General features: G+C 35.4%; 2 protein-coding genes across 3 annotated transcripts in view; both read left to right on the top strand.

Annotated features, from left to right (window-relative positions):
- LOC110019458 (CTP synthase-like) overlaps positions 1–1,754 on the top strand; it is a 62,474-nt gene extending 60,720 nt beyond the window's left edge. The window contains exons 24-25 of the mRNA XM_020717123.1: positions 547–640; positions 1,535–1,754. Of these exons, the coding sequence (XP_020572782.1) occupies positions 547–640; positions 1,535–1,587 (147 nt within the window). The 3' untranslated portion in view covers positions 1,588–1,754. The remainder of the gene's footprint in view (positions 1–546; positions 641–1,534) is intronic.
- Positions 1,755–3,554: 1,800 nt separating this feature from the next.
- The window catches only part of LOC110026978 (poly(ADP-ribose) glycohydrolase 1-like), a 53,948-nt gene continuing 41,824 nt past the window's right edge, over positions 3,555–15,678 (top strand). Inside the window, exons 1-3 of one of the 2 annotated variants that reach the window (XM_020728228.1) lie at positions 3,555–3,933; positions 4,006–4,191; positions 4,349–4,452. In XM_020728228.1, the coding sequence (XP_020583887.1) occupies positions 3,685–3,933; positions 4,006–4,191; positions 4,349–4,452 (539 nt within the window). In that variant the 5' untranslated portion in view covers positions 3,555–3,684. The remainder of the gene's footprint in view (positions 3,934–4,005; positions 4,192–4,348; positions 4,453–15,678) is intronic. The other variant, XM_020728236.1, reaches the window with a different exon arrangement.

Genomic DNA, 15,678 nt, shown 5'->3' with positions numbered 1-15,678 from the left:
ACTCTTTCCTCTCACAGCAAACCTTAGCAGAAGCCCTTTATGACAGAACCCTGCGAGAAGCTTCGATCCTTCCGAGTAAGTCACGATTAGAGCTTTTGGGAGATCCTACCAAGAAAATGTCGGGATCCCGTAGGTGGTGCCGTTTGTTGCGAGCGATGCAGTCTATCTTGGTACCATTTGCCGCGAGCAACCCTGTCTGCTGCGATCCCGTCTACCTTCCCAGCAAACGCGTCTGCCTTCCTAGCGAGCTCTATCACGCTACTACGCAAAGGAAATGAAGATCGAGTTGCATCAACAACGAGGCCTGCTGGTTGCTAGGGTTTGGGCTTTGCTACCAAATTGAAATTATTGCTAAAAAAAAAAACCTTGTTCATTTCATTGATGATGGGCTTATATAGAGCCTTATAAGTTACAACATTTACAAATAATCTATAAACTTCATCTATTTACTAGTAGGACCTGACATTAGTTACAAATGTCTAACAAGATATATTATTTTACCTGCTAAAAATCCTATCTCCGGCTCTTTTGTTCTCTGCTAAACAGATTCTTGAGTTAGCCGGCCATCCCTACTACATTGGCGTGCAGTTTCATCCTGAATTCAAATCAAGACCTGGGAAACCTACCGCTGTGTTTTTAGGTAATGCAGAAATGAAGAGATATATAAACCAACATTATTTGGAAGATTTACATACATACCACACAACTCTTATGTATTTACATGCTAGCTCCTAAACTTTACTTTTTACATTTATATCTCCCAAATCTTGCACATCACATCAAAACTATCAGTATTTTAACTTATAAAAAGTGAACATGTAAAAATTGAAGTTTAGTTGTTAGGTATGTGAATACATAAGAATTGAGTGGTATGTATGCAAATCTTTCTTGATTTTTATATTTGTAGTACTTTACCTATGCATGAAAATGTGTTTTTCACGTTTCAAAAGTTAGTAATAGTGGTGTTTCTGGAAAAAAATATTATATCAGTACTCCACACGTAGAGTTACGTGCGGAGTCCAATGAAATCACGTTACAGGGGAATATTCCCGGCAACACAGGCAACAGGGGAATATTCCCCCCCCCCCCCCCCCTCTCTCACACACATTCTTTATTCATGTGTTATTGTGTTATGAGAATATTTTTGGTGTTATAATAACATAATAATACATCAATAACACACAATAACACCTGAATAACACAGGAGGAATATTCCCTTGTGTCACCTGGCCGATTTTTTTTCTTACCTTCACGCATGTGACGTGATTTCATTGGCCTCCGCACGTAACTCTATGTGCGGAGCCCTCATGTAATATTTTTCCGTATTTCTGATAAGTTCTGAAAGTTTTGGGTGTTATAGTTGTTAGACATTCAAATACATAGAAATTGTGGGGGCATTGCATTTATGTAAATGCCCCCAAACTATTTTTCTTGTTTTGGTAAATGCCCCCAAACTATTTTTCTTGTTTTGTTTTTTTAGTTTTACTAAGTTTACTGCCCCTGAAAAATGACATTTTTTTTTTTTGCATTTCAGGGCTTATATTAGCTGCTACAGGACAATTGCAAGCTCATCTGAACAAGGTTTAGTGTAATATTTCTATCTCCAATGTCACTTCCTGAGATTTATATGCATATTTCAGGTATTATTACATAAAATCAATTTATTTGTTCCCCTACTTTGGTTGTTGAATTTTCATGCGTATTCAATTATTCTTTTGCAGCATGTAATAGATTTATTTTCATTTATCCATTATCCTCTGACAAAAAACCTATAAAATGCAACTAAATCATAATATTTTCATTTTGATTGGGAAGTTTTATATGATAGAACTTGAAGTATTGGCTTGCAATGTGTATGATATATGTGTAATCCTATAAAATTTGGGCATTTACATCCATACCACCCAATTCTCATGTATTTTACATATCTAATACCTAAATTTTGCTTTTCTACATTTATACCACCCAAAATTTCATCACATACAAAATATCACTCTTTTATTGGTGAAATATACATTTTCCTGGATGGGTAAAGATATAAAAAGCAGTGTTTAGCCGGTAGATATGTAAATACATAGGAATTAAGTGGTCCCCGTGCAAATGCATCTTAAGAAAAATAGTTAGGTCACATGAAGACTAGTGATAAATTTATCAAATTAATCTATTTTAATTATATATTTTAAAATTCAAGCAAACAACCAAGAATATTTTAATTTATTTTATTAAATTAATATGCCAAGTCTAAGCAAATCAATATTTATTTAATATTCATGCATCCCTTTATTTATTTAAAATGGTTTAATGGCATGGGTGAAACTATTTATTGAATTGCAAATAATGATTGATAAGTATGATAATTTGTTTCTGAGACCTGCAGATGACATTACAAACAATAGTAAATGGTAACGTTTGTTATCGTTTTAATTGTTAGTTGACGTTGTACTCCTCCTTAGGTGGCATGTTGGTTGGCAGTTATGTCGTAAGTCCCTTAGATTTGGGTTCAGAAAAGAATACTGTCAATTATTAAAAGAATACTGTCAATTCAGATCGTGCCAGATGAAGAGAAGAAATGGTGGACGAAGCGTGGCAGTTCGGAGGCACTGAGGTTATGCTAGCAGCCGACTTAGATAAGTAGGAAATTAGGGTATTTGGGAATTAAATAAATACATAAACTTTAAAAATTCATATTTTGATTCGTTTTAATGAGCTTTGCCATTTAGCAAAGGATTTTAAAAGTTAAATCTACTAAAAAGCATCTGCGATCTAAAACATCGAAAAAGTAATGTTTTGTTGAAATAAGTTTGGGAGATGCTATTTTACCAAACAAAAGTAAAGTTACGTGTCAACATTCAGTTCAACGGAACAAAGCTTTTTTGCATTCTCAAACAAGTCCTTAGTTTGATGCTTCCCTTCTTTAATAAGCTGATTACATGCCTTTTTTTTCATTATTGATCATCTAGTTTTGATACTATCAAATGCTCATCTTTGCAAAATATCATATTACATTTAAACCTCTCAAGTTGAATGAAATTGAACTTTTATTAAACATTGAAATGCTGCTTGGTTTATTTTGATATTTATTTTATAACACTTAAATATTTAATATAATACAAAAATATCATTAGTATCAATTTTTTAGTATGAAATATGTTTTTCATATAGATATATTGTTATAATTATGATATTAAAATATTACATAAATAAATATTGAAGTGTCGTGTACAAGATATAAAAGTACATAAAAACTCTATGATGTGTGTAAATTCTCATGTAATTCAATGAATGTAGAGGATGCTGATAAAAAAAAAAATTTTAAATACATACCACTCAATTCCCATGTATTTATATATCTAACACAAATTTTATTATTTACATCTATATATCTAGACACTCACCTATATATATATAAATATAAATAAATAAATAAATATAAATATATATATATATATATATATTTATTTATTTATTTATTTAAAATTTATTATTTTAGTTGAAAGTGTTCTTCAGCGTCGTCGTTAATTGCTCTTCCTGAAAGTTCAACGCGCGTAGTTGTTAAAGCGAGCCATGGAATTGAATGCGACATTCTTTTCAACAAACAGCTCGGCCCACTCCTGAGAAAGCCACCGCCGGCCGCCGGTAAGGGTGCTGCTCTTCCTCCTTCTGCTTTCTTACTCGCGCTGTGATATGGATTGCAGAGAAGATCTGAAGTCGATCCTCCCATTCCTTCCTTTCATAGTCCGCTCGTCCTCTCTCTTCTGGCCACCGAAAGCTTTCAATTCCCTTAAAGCTCTTGCACTTGGCACTGACTTCAGTCGAGTCGACTCTGGCGAGATTCTTTTCGATGCCATCACTGATATCAGAGACTCCCTTGGTCTCTCACACGAGCGATTGGCTCCCAACGCCGTCAATGGCTACTCGCTTTTCTTCGACGAGGTATCTTAGTGCTCACCATCATCCCCCGTATGTTTTAAACTGCCTGCTTGACAGTCTTTTTTCTTCGGGTAGTTGATGTCGAGGGCGGATTCGAGGTTCTGGTTCGGTGAGGTCGTGCCGAAGCTGGCGAGCCTGTTGCTGCGACTGCCGTTTCTTCTGGAAGCGCATTATCTGGATTCTGATATGAAATTTGGCAAAGGGAAGGCTGGACTTCGTTTGATGGATCAGCAGGATGCTGGGATAGTATTCCTCAGTCAGGTATGCTTTGATGACGTGTTATTGGTTTAGGAAAGATTCTCGACTTTGTTTAGTGGAATCACGCTGCTTATGAATATAGTTGATAAAATATGAATGTTTGAATGATTACCTTATTGATTTTCAGTTTGATTTGATTCGCTTTCTTTCTGCATTTCAGGAGTTAGTGGCTGCTCTTCTTGCTTGTGCACTCTTTTGCCTATTTCCCACTAGTCGCAGAACCTGGAAGTCTCTTCCTACCATTAATTTTGATCAACTGTTTGCGTGAGTGTTTCAATGAATTGCTTTTGATACTTTTTATTTTATTCTGCTATAATTTTCTTCTTTCAATATATTTGTATATGTCGGGCCATTGGAACATATAATCTCATGTTCACTGGCACTAAAGCCATCCAATATTTATTCTATCTCAAAACTTCTTGTTATTAATGAAGTTGCATGTAATCATCTTTCATCTTATTTTGCAAATTTGGCTTGATGGTTTTTATTACTCGAAATGCACATTCAATTGTTACAGTAAAAATTTTTAAAGTTGAAACCAATCAGATCGATTGATTTACTATAGGTTATATGACCAATTTTTTCATCTTTGCCAATATTTGTCTTACATAAAAATTATGGGTCGATTGTGAAAAAAAATTAAATTTGATGTGCTTTAATTTCAAATTGTTTCAGTTAAATTCTTAAATGTAGCTTTTTCTATCCGTATGATGTCTATAGGATAAAAATTAACAAATGTTATTATTTTTGAATGATTGGTATCTATCTAAAATGATCCTATACTAAATTTAAAAGTGAAATTTCTCACTCCTAAACTTTCATATTTACAGACGACATAAAACATTACCTATGCATTAAAAGGCGGATTTGACTCTTAAAATGGGTAATTAATGGTATTTTTGATGTGATACGAAAGAATTGAGTGCTCTGCATGGAAATATGGAAGTTTTGGTGTGAAATATGTAAATCTATAAGAATTGAATGCTATGTATGTAAATGCCCCAATTTAAGATCAATTAGACCTATTTATCATATCATGCAATTTTGCTCTATTGCAACATTTTCCTTCTATGGTGAGGTCATTCGTGATCTCTAAAGTCAGATGCATTTATATGTAGAATATGTAAATGTCATTTTTCATAAAATAACTATATTGTTTGCAGCGAAAAGTTTCATCATCTCTTTTTAAGGTTTTGAAGATGTCGAGTTGTTGACATCAAAGGCTTCTCATTCAAGATATCTTATGACTCATTATGCTTGACAAAGATCAATTATAATTTTAAAAATCTCTATCATGAGATGCAAATTAAAATACAATCAAGCAAACTATTGTATCATATGCTCCATCAATTTTATTTCTTTTAATTGATGAATTTCCTTAATATTTTTTTGTAACCAACTAGTAGCATCCTAAATGTTAATGAAGTTGTGGATAGAACTCAATGTGACATCCAACATGTAACTCTGGCATGCTTTAATTTTATTCCTTTACAATTTTTAGTTCATTCGTTGCAACCATTTGTGTAGAAAAGGAGTTAGAAAAAAACTTAGATTGTTCATTTTTTCAATGTGTAAGAATAAAAATTTAAGGAAATAAATAACTTCAATAGCAAACACAAAATAATGCCCTTAGTTACACCCCATTTGATCATTTAAGGATTGCCATTTGATGAGAACAGTGGCATCTGTGGGCTTTTTCTTTACTTTTTGTATATGACTCTATATGTGTGGTATTTTCTTATAAGCAACGAATTTGGGGGCATTTTTTTTATCTAGCTCTTTTATTGATTTTTGATCTGATGGTTGCGCAACTCTCCCCTTGAAATTAGATGTTAGAGATTTATCAATCTAAGTTTACTTATAATATTTTTGGATGTGGGGTTGCTGAACCATTTGATAAATATGTCAGCTAGCTTTCTTTTTTTTTTTTTATGGAGTGCAAATCAATCTACTTTTTAATTTCTTTTTTAATGAAAAATCTAGCCACTTTCACATATTTGGTTTAATCATGTCGAACAAGATTGTGAGCAATTTCTATGAGAGTTCTTTATCACAATAAATCTTAATAGGTTTTTCCACTTAACGTTTAAGTCTCTAGTATGATGTTTATCCTTAGAAGCTCATAGATTCCCTAGAAAATTGGCTGGAATTTAGATTTGATATTAGATCTTGATACAACATGTTGTTTCTGATTTCTTCAAGTTATGAGAGTTTTTCTCAATAATATATAAGATCTTGACTAGATGGTTTATCTACATGTGATTCAATTTAATTTAGGATATCTGAGAATTAAGCAACTAGTTTTGACGTGGGAGCTTAGCAAGAACGGTGAACGGAGTCCTGCATGCCGCAATTGAGAGGTTTTGTATTATTGCTGGATCGGTGCAAGAGATCTCACATAATCGTGGGAGCGTGGATTACGTGATCCCGATTGAGGAACTCCCTCAATATCACAAGAGTGCGCGATTGCTGCATCGACAAACTACAACTTCACTCCCGTTTACATATTTCAATTTATTTATTTTCCTTTTTTATTTATTGTCTACTTCTTTATTTTCAATTAAGATTTTTGCTATTAGGAAACTACTTATATGCTGTTATTTTTTTAGTTGAGCAGCATTTTTATGTTGTTATTGTGTTGGGAAACCTTGTCATCTGTTTTAGGATTTTTGGAGTGTTGTACCCTTTCCTTTTGCATGTATTACATATGTAAATTTCTTAGGAACAGGTGATGGATCTTCATTGACCCGTGTACCGCACCATTTTGTCATCCGCCTTTCCGTTTTCAACCGAGCAACCGTCAATCAACACCGAATCTATTGTCCAACAACGGATGTCGCATTCTACCCCTTCTAAACTCTATCAAACTTACATATTATCATTCCTTTCCCACTCCACAACTCTCTCCACACTAAAATCGCTTTTTAAATATCTTATAGGAACCCTAGAACGGTATCAAATTTGAAGACGAGATTTCTAGGTTTAAGTATGAACTGGTTGGCACGCTTTATTATAAATGTGATGTCAGGTCAGTTGTGTTATAATTAAATTAATTTTTCTACTAATATTTGATATTATTCTGGCTCTACTTTACTTCCTACTTTGTTTATGTTCAAATTTTGACATTATACAGTTGGAGTTTCACTTGACTTATATTCCATTATTTTTATTTCATTTGGTAGGCCCATGACATATTTTGGTTGGGAAAGAAATATTTTTTTATTACAATTGAGTAATTTTTATACCCAAGAAGTATTGGGTTTGCTCAGCTCTTTGATTTCAAATTTCTCAGTAATTTTTTCTTAAAGATCTTTTTTTCTTGATCTCCATCTTGTGTAACAATTATGTAATTGATATATATATGTATATGTATACATGTATACATATATGTATATGTATACATGTATACATATACATATATGTATACATGTATACATATACATATATGTATACATGTATACATATACATATATGTATACATGTATACATATACATATATGTATACATGTATACATATACATATATGTATACATGTATACATATACATATATGTATACATGTATACATATACATATATGTATACATGTATACATATACATATATGTATACATGTATACATATACATATATGTATACATGTATACATATACATATATGTATACATGTATACATATACATATATGTATACATGTATACATATACATATATGTATACATGTATACATATACATATATGTATACATGTATACATATACATATATGTATACATGTATACATATACATATATGTATACATGTATACATATACATATATGTATACATGTATACATATACATATATGTATACATGTATACATATACATATATGTATACATGTATACATATACATATATGTATACATGTATACATATACATATATGTATACATGTATACATATACATATATGTATACATGTATACATATACATATATGTATACATGTATACATATACATATATGTATACATGTATACATATACATATATGTATACATGTATACATATACATATATGTATACATGTATACATATACATATATGTATACATGTATACATATACATATATGTATACATGTATACATATACATATATGTATACATGTATACATATACATATATGTATACATGTATACATATACATATATGTATACATGTATACATATACATATATGTATACATGTATACATATACATATATGTATACATGTATACAAACATGTAGTATTAGGTAGCTAGAGAGCGACCCAATTTTGTCCTGTCTGCCTCTAGTTCTTGGAAAGGAGTCAACTAACAAATTGGTAAGATGAGTGTCATTGCCAATAGTAATCAATGTATCATCCAATAAGTTTTTGAGCTCAAGTCGTTCTTCATTCTTCTTCTTCCTCCTGGAATAGACCTGTTATTTCTCATCCGAAGGCTGACTCATCTGATAAGTGGATTGGTCTAAAGTGTGTCCGACATGTGTAGGTTGTTGAACATTGGAAGCATCTATTTGCTGTAGCCGTTGATCTTTTATTGGATCAAAGGAGCACTCTCGTGTGTCTTGACATATAATTGAGTCTTCTTCAATAACAATGAGTGATATGGATACGTTTGGATCAATACTAGTAGTATGTGGAGATGTTTCATGAGACTCCAGAGGACCGTGCTCCAATCCAGCAGCTGGAAGAGTGTTCAAAAGCAGGAGCATCCAGGGGTAGAACGGCTTGGGTATGATGTTCTTTATCTGAAACGACAAAGGTTTGAATAGGAGGGTCGTCAGAAGATTTCCCATCAGGAACAACGTCAGTCAGATGAGCAGAGGTATATGCGATGTTGGGAAAAGGGTCGTGTTACATCTCCTAAGCAGGGATTGTAAGTGGCAAGACGTTCACCCCCAATTCAGTATGAATAGATTTTTAACATGCTGCTTATCTTTAGCAATATCCAGCCTTAAATGAGGATGCAAACGATAACAAATAGTAGAACTGTGGTCAAACATATTATAATGAAAATAATAAGTAGGGTGTGGTTCTATTTCAACATTTTGTCAATATCCGTTGTGAGTGAATCCAATTCATACCTCATCCGGAGCTGGTTGGGTGATATCTCTCTCAACTAACACACAAGTCATAGAGAGTCTGGTGACAGCAAGCGTAGGACTATCAATCTTGAGAGTTTTACCTTAAACAGTTGCTAAGGAGTAGAGAATTTCAAAGTTGAACAGGTGTAGTTTTAACCCCAGAAACTTTATTCAAACAGGAATGATAGGGGACTCCGCTTTTGGATCAAAGCCGACAATCCACTTCAGGATTTTTCATAAAAATGTTGTCAATTTTGATTACATTTTAAGAAAAAATATGAGTGTAATTCCCATCGTGGGATAACTGAATAAGTATATATTGGTCGCCAAGTAAGTCAATATTCCAATTACCTGATAGTTTCATACCATCAAAATCTTTCCGAATGATCTCAAGTTTAGGGTGACCATAAAGAAAATTTCCCACTAGAACGAAACGTCAAGAAAATGAGAAAACTTAAATGTACTGGTTTTAACCTCAGAGAGAAATATCAGGTTTCCCATTTTTTTACCAAATTTTTTAATGAAAGTGTGACCACCACCACCTTCAAAAGCCTCGTGGAAGAATTGTTGAATAATGCAGTACTTGCTGATATAAAAACCAGGCTTATAACCTGAAATAGTGGGGATTGTCGCCCGCAAGTGCCGTGGCATGAGAACAGAGTGTCGAGGCCATCTCCACTAGGCAAAATGAACGAACTGAATCTGGAGCGGCGTGGCGAGCCGCTTCAATCTGCAAATCGAGAATGCGAGGAGTACAAACGACGAACCAAACTGCGTCAATCTGTTAGGCGATGCGAGCAGATAGAGGCAGCTCGACAAGAACACCCGCGCAGAAGACACGAACCGCAGAAGACGAAGCCTCGATGAAGCTCAAAAGAAGACGACAGAGGAGCCGAAGCCCTTCTTCGTCGGGCAAGGCTAGAGCGAATGCGTCGGGAGGAGGAGACGACGAGCGAAACCGCCGAAGGAGAGAAGCCCTTCGCCGTCGAGTATGTCAAAACCTTCGTCATCGGGCACGACAAAATCGATGGAATGAAAGTCGAAGGATTCAATGCAGGGAATCGTCATCGGGCGAAATCATAGTAGAGCTGCCAGCCACCGACACCATATATATATATATATATATATATATATATATATACATACATACATATATGTGTGTGTGTAGATACAAGGAAAATTGATATTTTTAATTTGGAGTGCTTTATGGAAAGTGCGAGCAGTTTTGTTGTTGCTCCTTAAGGCATGTTGAAAGTTGACTTGCTTGAACCTAAGCAAGAAGCCAAGATTTGGATTGTTGGGGATTGATTATTGCCATTTGTGCTTGGCCATGGTGTTCCATGATAATAGTCATTAACATTAGAATTTTTATCTTCAATAATACAACTTCCCTTAGGGACTCTTAGACATCGGCCTCCTCAGGAATATACAGGAACTTCCTGGTTATCTCCTAGTTTTCCTTGCAGATTCCTATGAGTTTTTCCTATGATTTTCTCTCAGGAAAGCTTCGTGCAACGTGGTTATTCCTGACAGATTCCCTGCAGTGTGTTTTCTCCCTGTTGTGGTTTGTTTCCTCTGCAGTGTTGATATCCTGCCTGCAGGTGCAGTTGGCGGTCTCCTCTGTCTTCCTTCTGCAAGTGCAAGCCATTGGTTCTAGCAGGTGTTGTTTCCATCGCTGGTCTTCGCTGCTGTTTTTCAGCTCCTGTTCCCTCCTGCAGCAGTGCAGCATCTCTGCAGTGGTTCGGATTCTTGCGGTTGTATTTGCCTACTGGTGACCCTACTGTAATTCGTCGATGGCTCAGAATCACATCCACATCTCCTTTGGCTTAGTCAGGATTAGTAACTTTCTCCAATGGTCCCAACTGAGGTCTTTGTTTATTAAAGATCGCGGGAAATTCTGGTATCTTATAGGTATGATTTGTGAGCCTCCAAAGACCGACCCATCATATGGAGTTTGGAAAGTGGAGAACTCCATGAAAACTTCGATTGGTCGTTCATAAATGTTCTTCTCTTCAGCTAGTGCTCTCTGAACGACAGTCTGTGATACCTAGTCGGATGTAGGAAACTTCGACCAATGTTTTGAGATGTCTAGGGAAATCTGGAGGCAAAACAGGGGTCAAGTTTCTTGACCTAGCACTATAATGACCTTGTTGCACTATGGATGGAATACAAAATATACTAAAACTACACTTGATATTCTACGATCGACATTTCTCTCTTCTAAAAGATTATAAAAAAAGGTCATATGTTTCAATTTCTGGCTGACCTTAACAAAAATATTGACTAAGTTCGGAGTCGTATTCTTGGTCGGGACCCTCTTTCTTCTTCCCGCATTGCTTGCACCAAATTTCGGGAAGAGAGCGGGAGACATGTCATGCTCGACACTTCTACTCCTTCAGTCGAATCGTCCATCTTGATCTCGAATAGTGGTCAGCCCTCGTCCATGCCAGCTTAGACCAGTCACACCATTTGTGTTTACTGTAACAAACCTAACCATACTTGGCATAAGTGTTGAAAATTTCACAGTAAACCGTCATACAAACCTTTGGCCAAATCCTCTACTACCAAGGGTCTCACGGTGATGTCCGATTCTACGATGGTTCAAACGACTCTTACCTAAAATATTCTGGAATCCTCCGAATACCTAAAAAATCAAATGGAGCAATTGATCAAGCTACTTGGAGTCACTCATGATTTTTTCCTCCTCTAGCCCATGAATTATTGATTCTGGTGTCAAGGATCACATGACTGGATGCTTGCAAGCTTTCTCAACTTACTATCTGTGCTATGAGAAAGATATTGTCAGAATTGACGATGACTCGTGTAGTTTTATTACTGGTAAAAGGTCGGCTGTACTAATGACCGGTCTAACTCTGGAGTCTGTTTTTTATGTTCCTTTGTTGTAATATAACTTGTTATCTACCAGCAAGTTGACGAATGATATAAATTGCGTTACTAATTTCTCTTATGATGGTTGTGTTCTTCAGGATCGTTGTTTGGGGAGAAAGATTGAAATTGCTAAGAGGATGGTTGAACTCTACTACTTCCAAGAGAAGATTACAGAGAGTAAGGACACACCACTTAGGAGTTGTAGTTTATCTTATGCATTGAATGCCCCATTATGTTATTGCATTGTCGTTTGGGTCATCTCAATTTTCAATATGAAAAAATTTGTATCCTTTAATGTTTTCTAATATTTTTTTTTTAATTTAACCCATATTTAACTCATTTATCTCACATTCACAGTGACATATGATGACCCAGTTTCACTTCCAACTACACCAACAAACGATAGCTTCTAACTTTGATTGATGACCACACTCGGATGATATGAGTCTACATTTTGAAGACAATTCAGAGGTTGTTGTCATCTTTTAGAGCTTCTATACTTTAGTTTTAACTCAATTCAAAACTCCAATTCAAGTTTTTCGAAACGATAATGGTCGCAAATTTTGCAACTCTATTTTGGGTGAATTTTTGGTGAGTAAGGGTATCTTCCACCATAGTTCGTGTAAGAACACTCCTTAACAAAATGGGGACCGAGAGAAAAAACTATCACTTCCTCGACATCCCTCGCTCCATTATGTTTCAATCCAATTTCCTGAAACAATTTTGGTACAGCCATTCTGACTGCCACATATCTCATAAATAGAGTCATTTCTAAAATTTACAAGTTTCCCCCTTTAGCTATCCTAATGTCATGCTTTCCTACCAATTAGGTTTTCTCCACATTAGATCATAAGTTTTTTGGGTGCACGACCTTTGTTTAGAACACTGACCCCACTCGGAGTAAACTTGATTCCAGATCCATAAAATGTATATTTCTAGGGTACTTCGCGGCTCAAAAAGGGTATCGGTTTATTGATCCTACCACTAACAAAAGGTATATGAGTGCTGAAGCCTCATTCTTTGAAAGTGTTCCCTATTTTCTTAGCTCGGCCTCAAGTGAGGGAGAACTTGAATTCATTGACATTGACCTTTAATCTACTCCTATAGATGTTCTCCTCATTGTTGCTGCCACTGAGGAGTCCCTTAATCCGTTGAGTGCACCATCTCCTCCTCCCATTGTCTATGTCTACACTCGACACACCTGTTACAATGCTCCTACTCTGGAGTCTGCTACCTCCTTACAGGACCTTGACTCCACTCCGGGCGACATCCTTAGCAAGACCTCTGCTCCGATTGAGGAGGTGAGTTCTCGAGTATGGTACGCAATTAGAGATGCTCTCTTTATTCTATGACAAAATATGTCTCCTTTCACAATTTATTGCTAACCTACAGAACATTTGCTATTGCTCTGATGGGCCATCAGATCCCAGCTACTATTGAGGTTCCTCTTGGTTATATAGCCTGGAAAACGACAGTAATGGAGGAGATGAATGTTCTTCGGCGGAACCATACGTGGGACCCAATGTAAGAAAGTTTTGAGATGCCGATGGATTTTCAACACCAAGTTCAACTCTGATGGATCATTTGAAAGCAATAAGGCATGATTGGTCGTCAAAGGCTACTTACAGATCTACGAAGTTGACTATGAGGAGACATTTGCTCCAATGGCTTAGTTAAATAGTATTCAGGTTTTGTTGTCCCTTGCGGTGAATCTTGATTGACCTTTATTCCAATTAGATGTAAAAAATGTGTTCTTTAATAGAGAGCTTACAGAAGAGGTGTACATGTCTATCCCTTCTGGCTTTGACTCTACTGCCTCAAGAGAGCAAGTATGCAGGTTGCGAATGTCCCTCTATGTGCTAAAGCAGCCCCCAAGGGCCTAGTTTGATAAGTTCACAAAGGTGGTTGGGGTCATGATTTTACTTAGGCTCAGTCGGATCACACGGCTTCTCATTTCTTCAAAGGTCTGGTAGCTATCATTATTGTTTATGTTGACAATATTATTCTTACAAGTAACGATCTTTCAGCATTGAAGTCCTTGAAAGAAATTCTTGTTAAGTTATTTGAAATTAAGGACTTGGGATCTCTTAGGTACTTCTATGTTTGGAAGTGACTCGGTCATCTCGGGTCATTTGCCTGTCTAAGGGCAAATATGTGATTGATCTCTAAACAGATAATAACCTTCTTCTGTGTAAACTAGTGGATTTTTCTATGGATCCAAATGAAAAATTATCTGACATCCTCAATATTTTGTCTGTCAATAAGTTCATTATCAGTGCCTTGTGGGGAAACTCATCTATCTGGCCTATATTCCGTCTGACACATGCCACGCAATTGGTATGGTGAGTCAATTCATGCTGACCCCTTTGAGCATCATCTCCAAGCTATCCACTGGATTCTCCACTATTTAAAAAGGTACATTGGACTTAGGTTTGTTTTTTTATTGTCACACCTCTTGGTTTATTGTTGTTTATACAGATGCTGATGGGGTTGGGCTTGTTCATAATCGACGTTTCACATCCGGGTATTGCTCATTTGTATGGGGAAATTTTGTCAAAAGGAAAAGCAAAAAATAAAATGCAGTTGCCTGGAGCAGTGCTGAAGCTGAATTTTGGCCCATATCCTTGGGAATCTATGAAGCTCTCTGGTTACGCATCATGCTTCATGAAGTTCGTATGTCAACCTCTGTCCCGCTGCAACCATTCTGTGATAATAAGACCTTCATCAGCATTGCTCATAATCTGGTTCAGTATCATCGTACCAAACATGTAGAGATTGACAGACACTTCATTAAAGAAAAGATAGAGTCCGGGAAAATTTATGTTTCTTTTGTATCCTCCAATGGTCAACTGACAGATATTCTTGCCAAGAATATTTCTCATCTTTTGTTCGATGACTTCAAATCTAAATTGAATATTACCGACATCTATGTTTCAACTTGAGGGGGAGTATTAGATTTATAATGGCAATCCCTAGTCGTTATTATTTATTATTTGGCTTTTATTCCCTCATTATGTATTTCTTATTTGTTTTATTTTATTTTATTTTTTTCTTTATTGTGTCTATTGTAATTAGGTTTAAATATCCCTCTTTTTATGAATAATAATATGCTATTCTATTTCAAATCCGAACACGTAACATACATTAGAAGCATAAAAATTTTTGTTTTTTACTGGATCGAGAGAATGCCACTCCAGATTGCGCTGTATGATATTTTTTATAGTAGGAAGTCGGAATTTTCTTTTGAGCAGAGAAAGGATTTGCATGATCACCGTAAGAAATCATAATTATGATCAATTCAAAAGGCTAAGACATAGGAAATTTTGAATGTAGACTTCATCATTACTTCAATCAACTACTTTTAAAATTAAAATGGAATAATTCAAACACATTGTGCGGTTCTATCTCTTTGACTAATTGTAGAAATTGAGCTTCTCATCACATGCATTTGTGGCATTCTACTTTCTAGATTGTATTAAGGGAAAAAATGTATGATCCACTTAAATGTTG

Source organism: Phalaenopsis equestris, unplaced genomic scaffold (genome assembly GCF_001263595.1).
Source record: "Phalaenopsis equestris unplaced genomic scaffold, ASM126359v1 Scaffold000002, whole genome shotgun sequence".
NCBI classification, from domain to species: Eukaryota; Viridiplantae; Streptophyta; class Magnoliopsida; order Asparagales; family Orchidaceae; genus Phalaenopsis; species Phalaenopsis equestris.
Note: the sequence above shows the minus strand (reverse complement) of the source record. Positions and strands in the feature narration are given on the sequence as shown.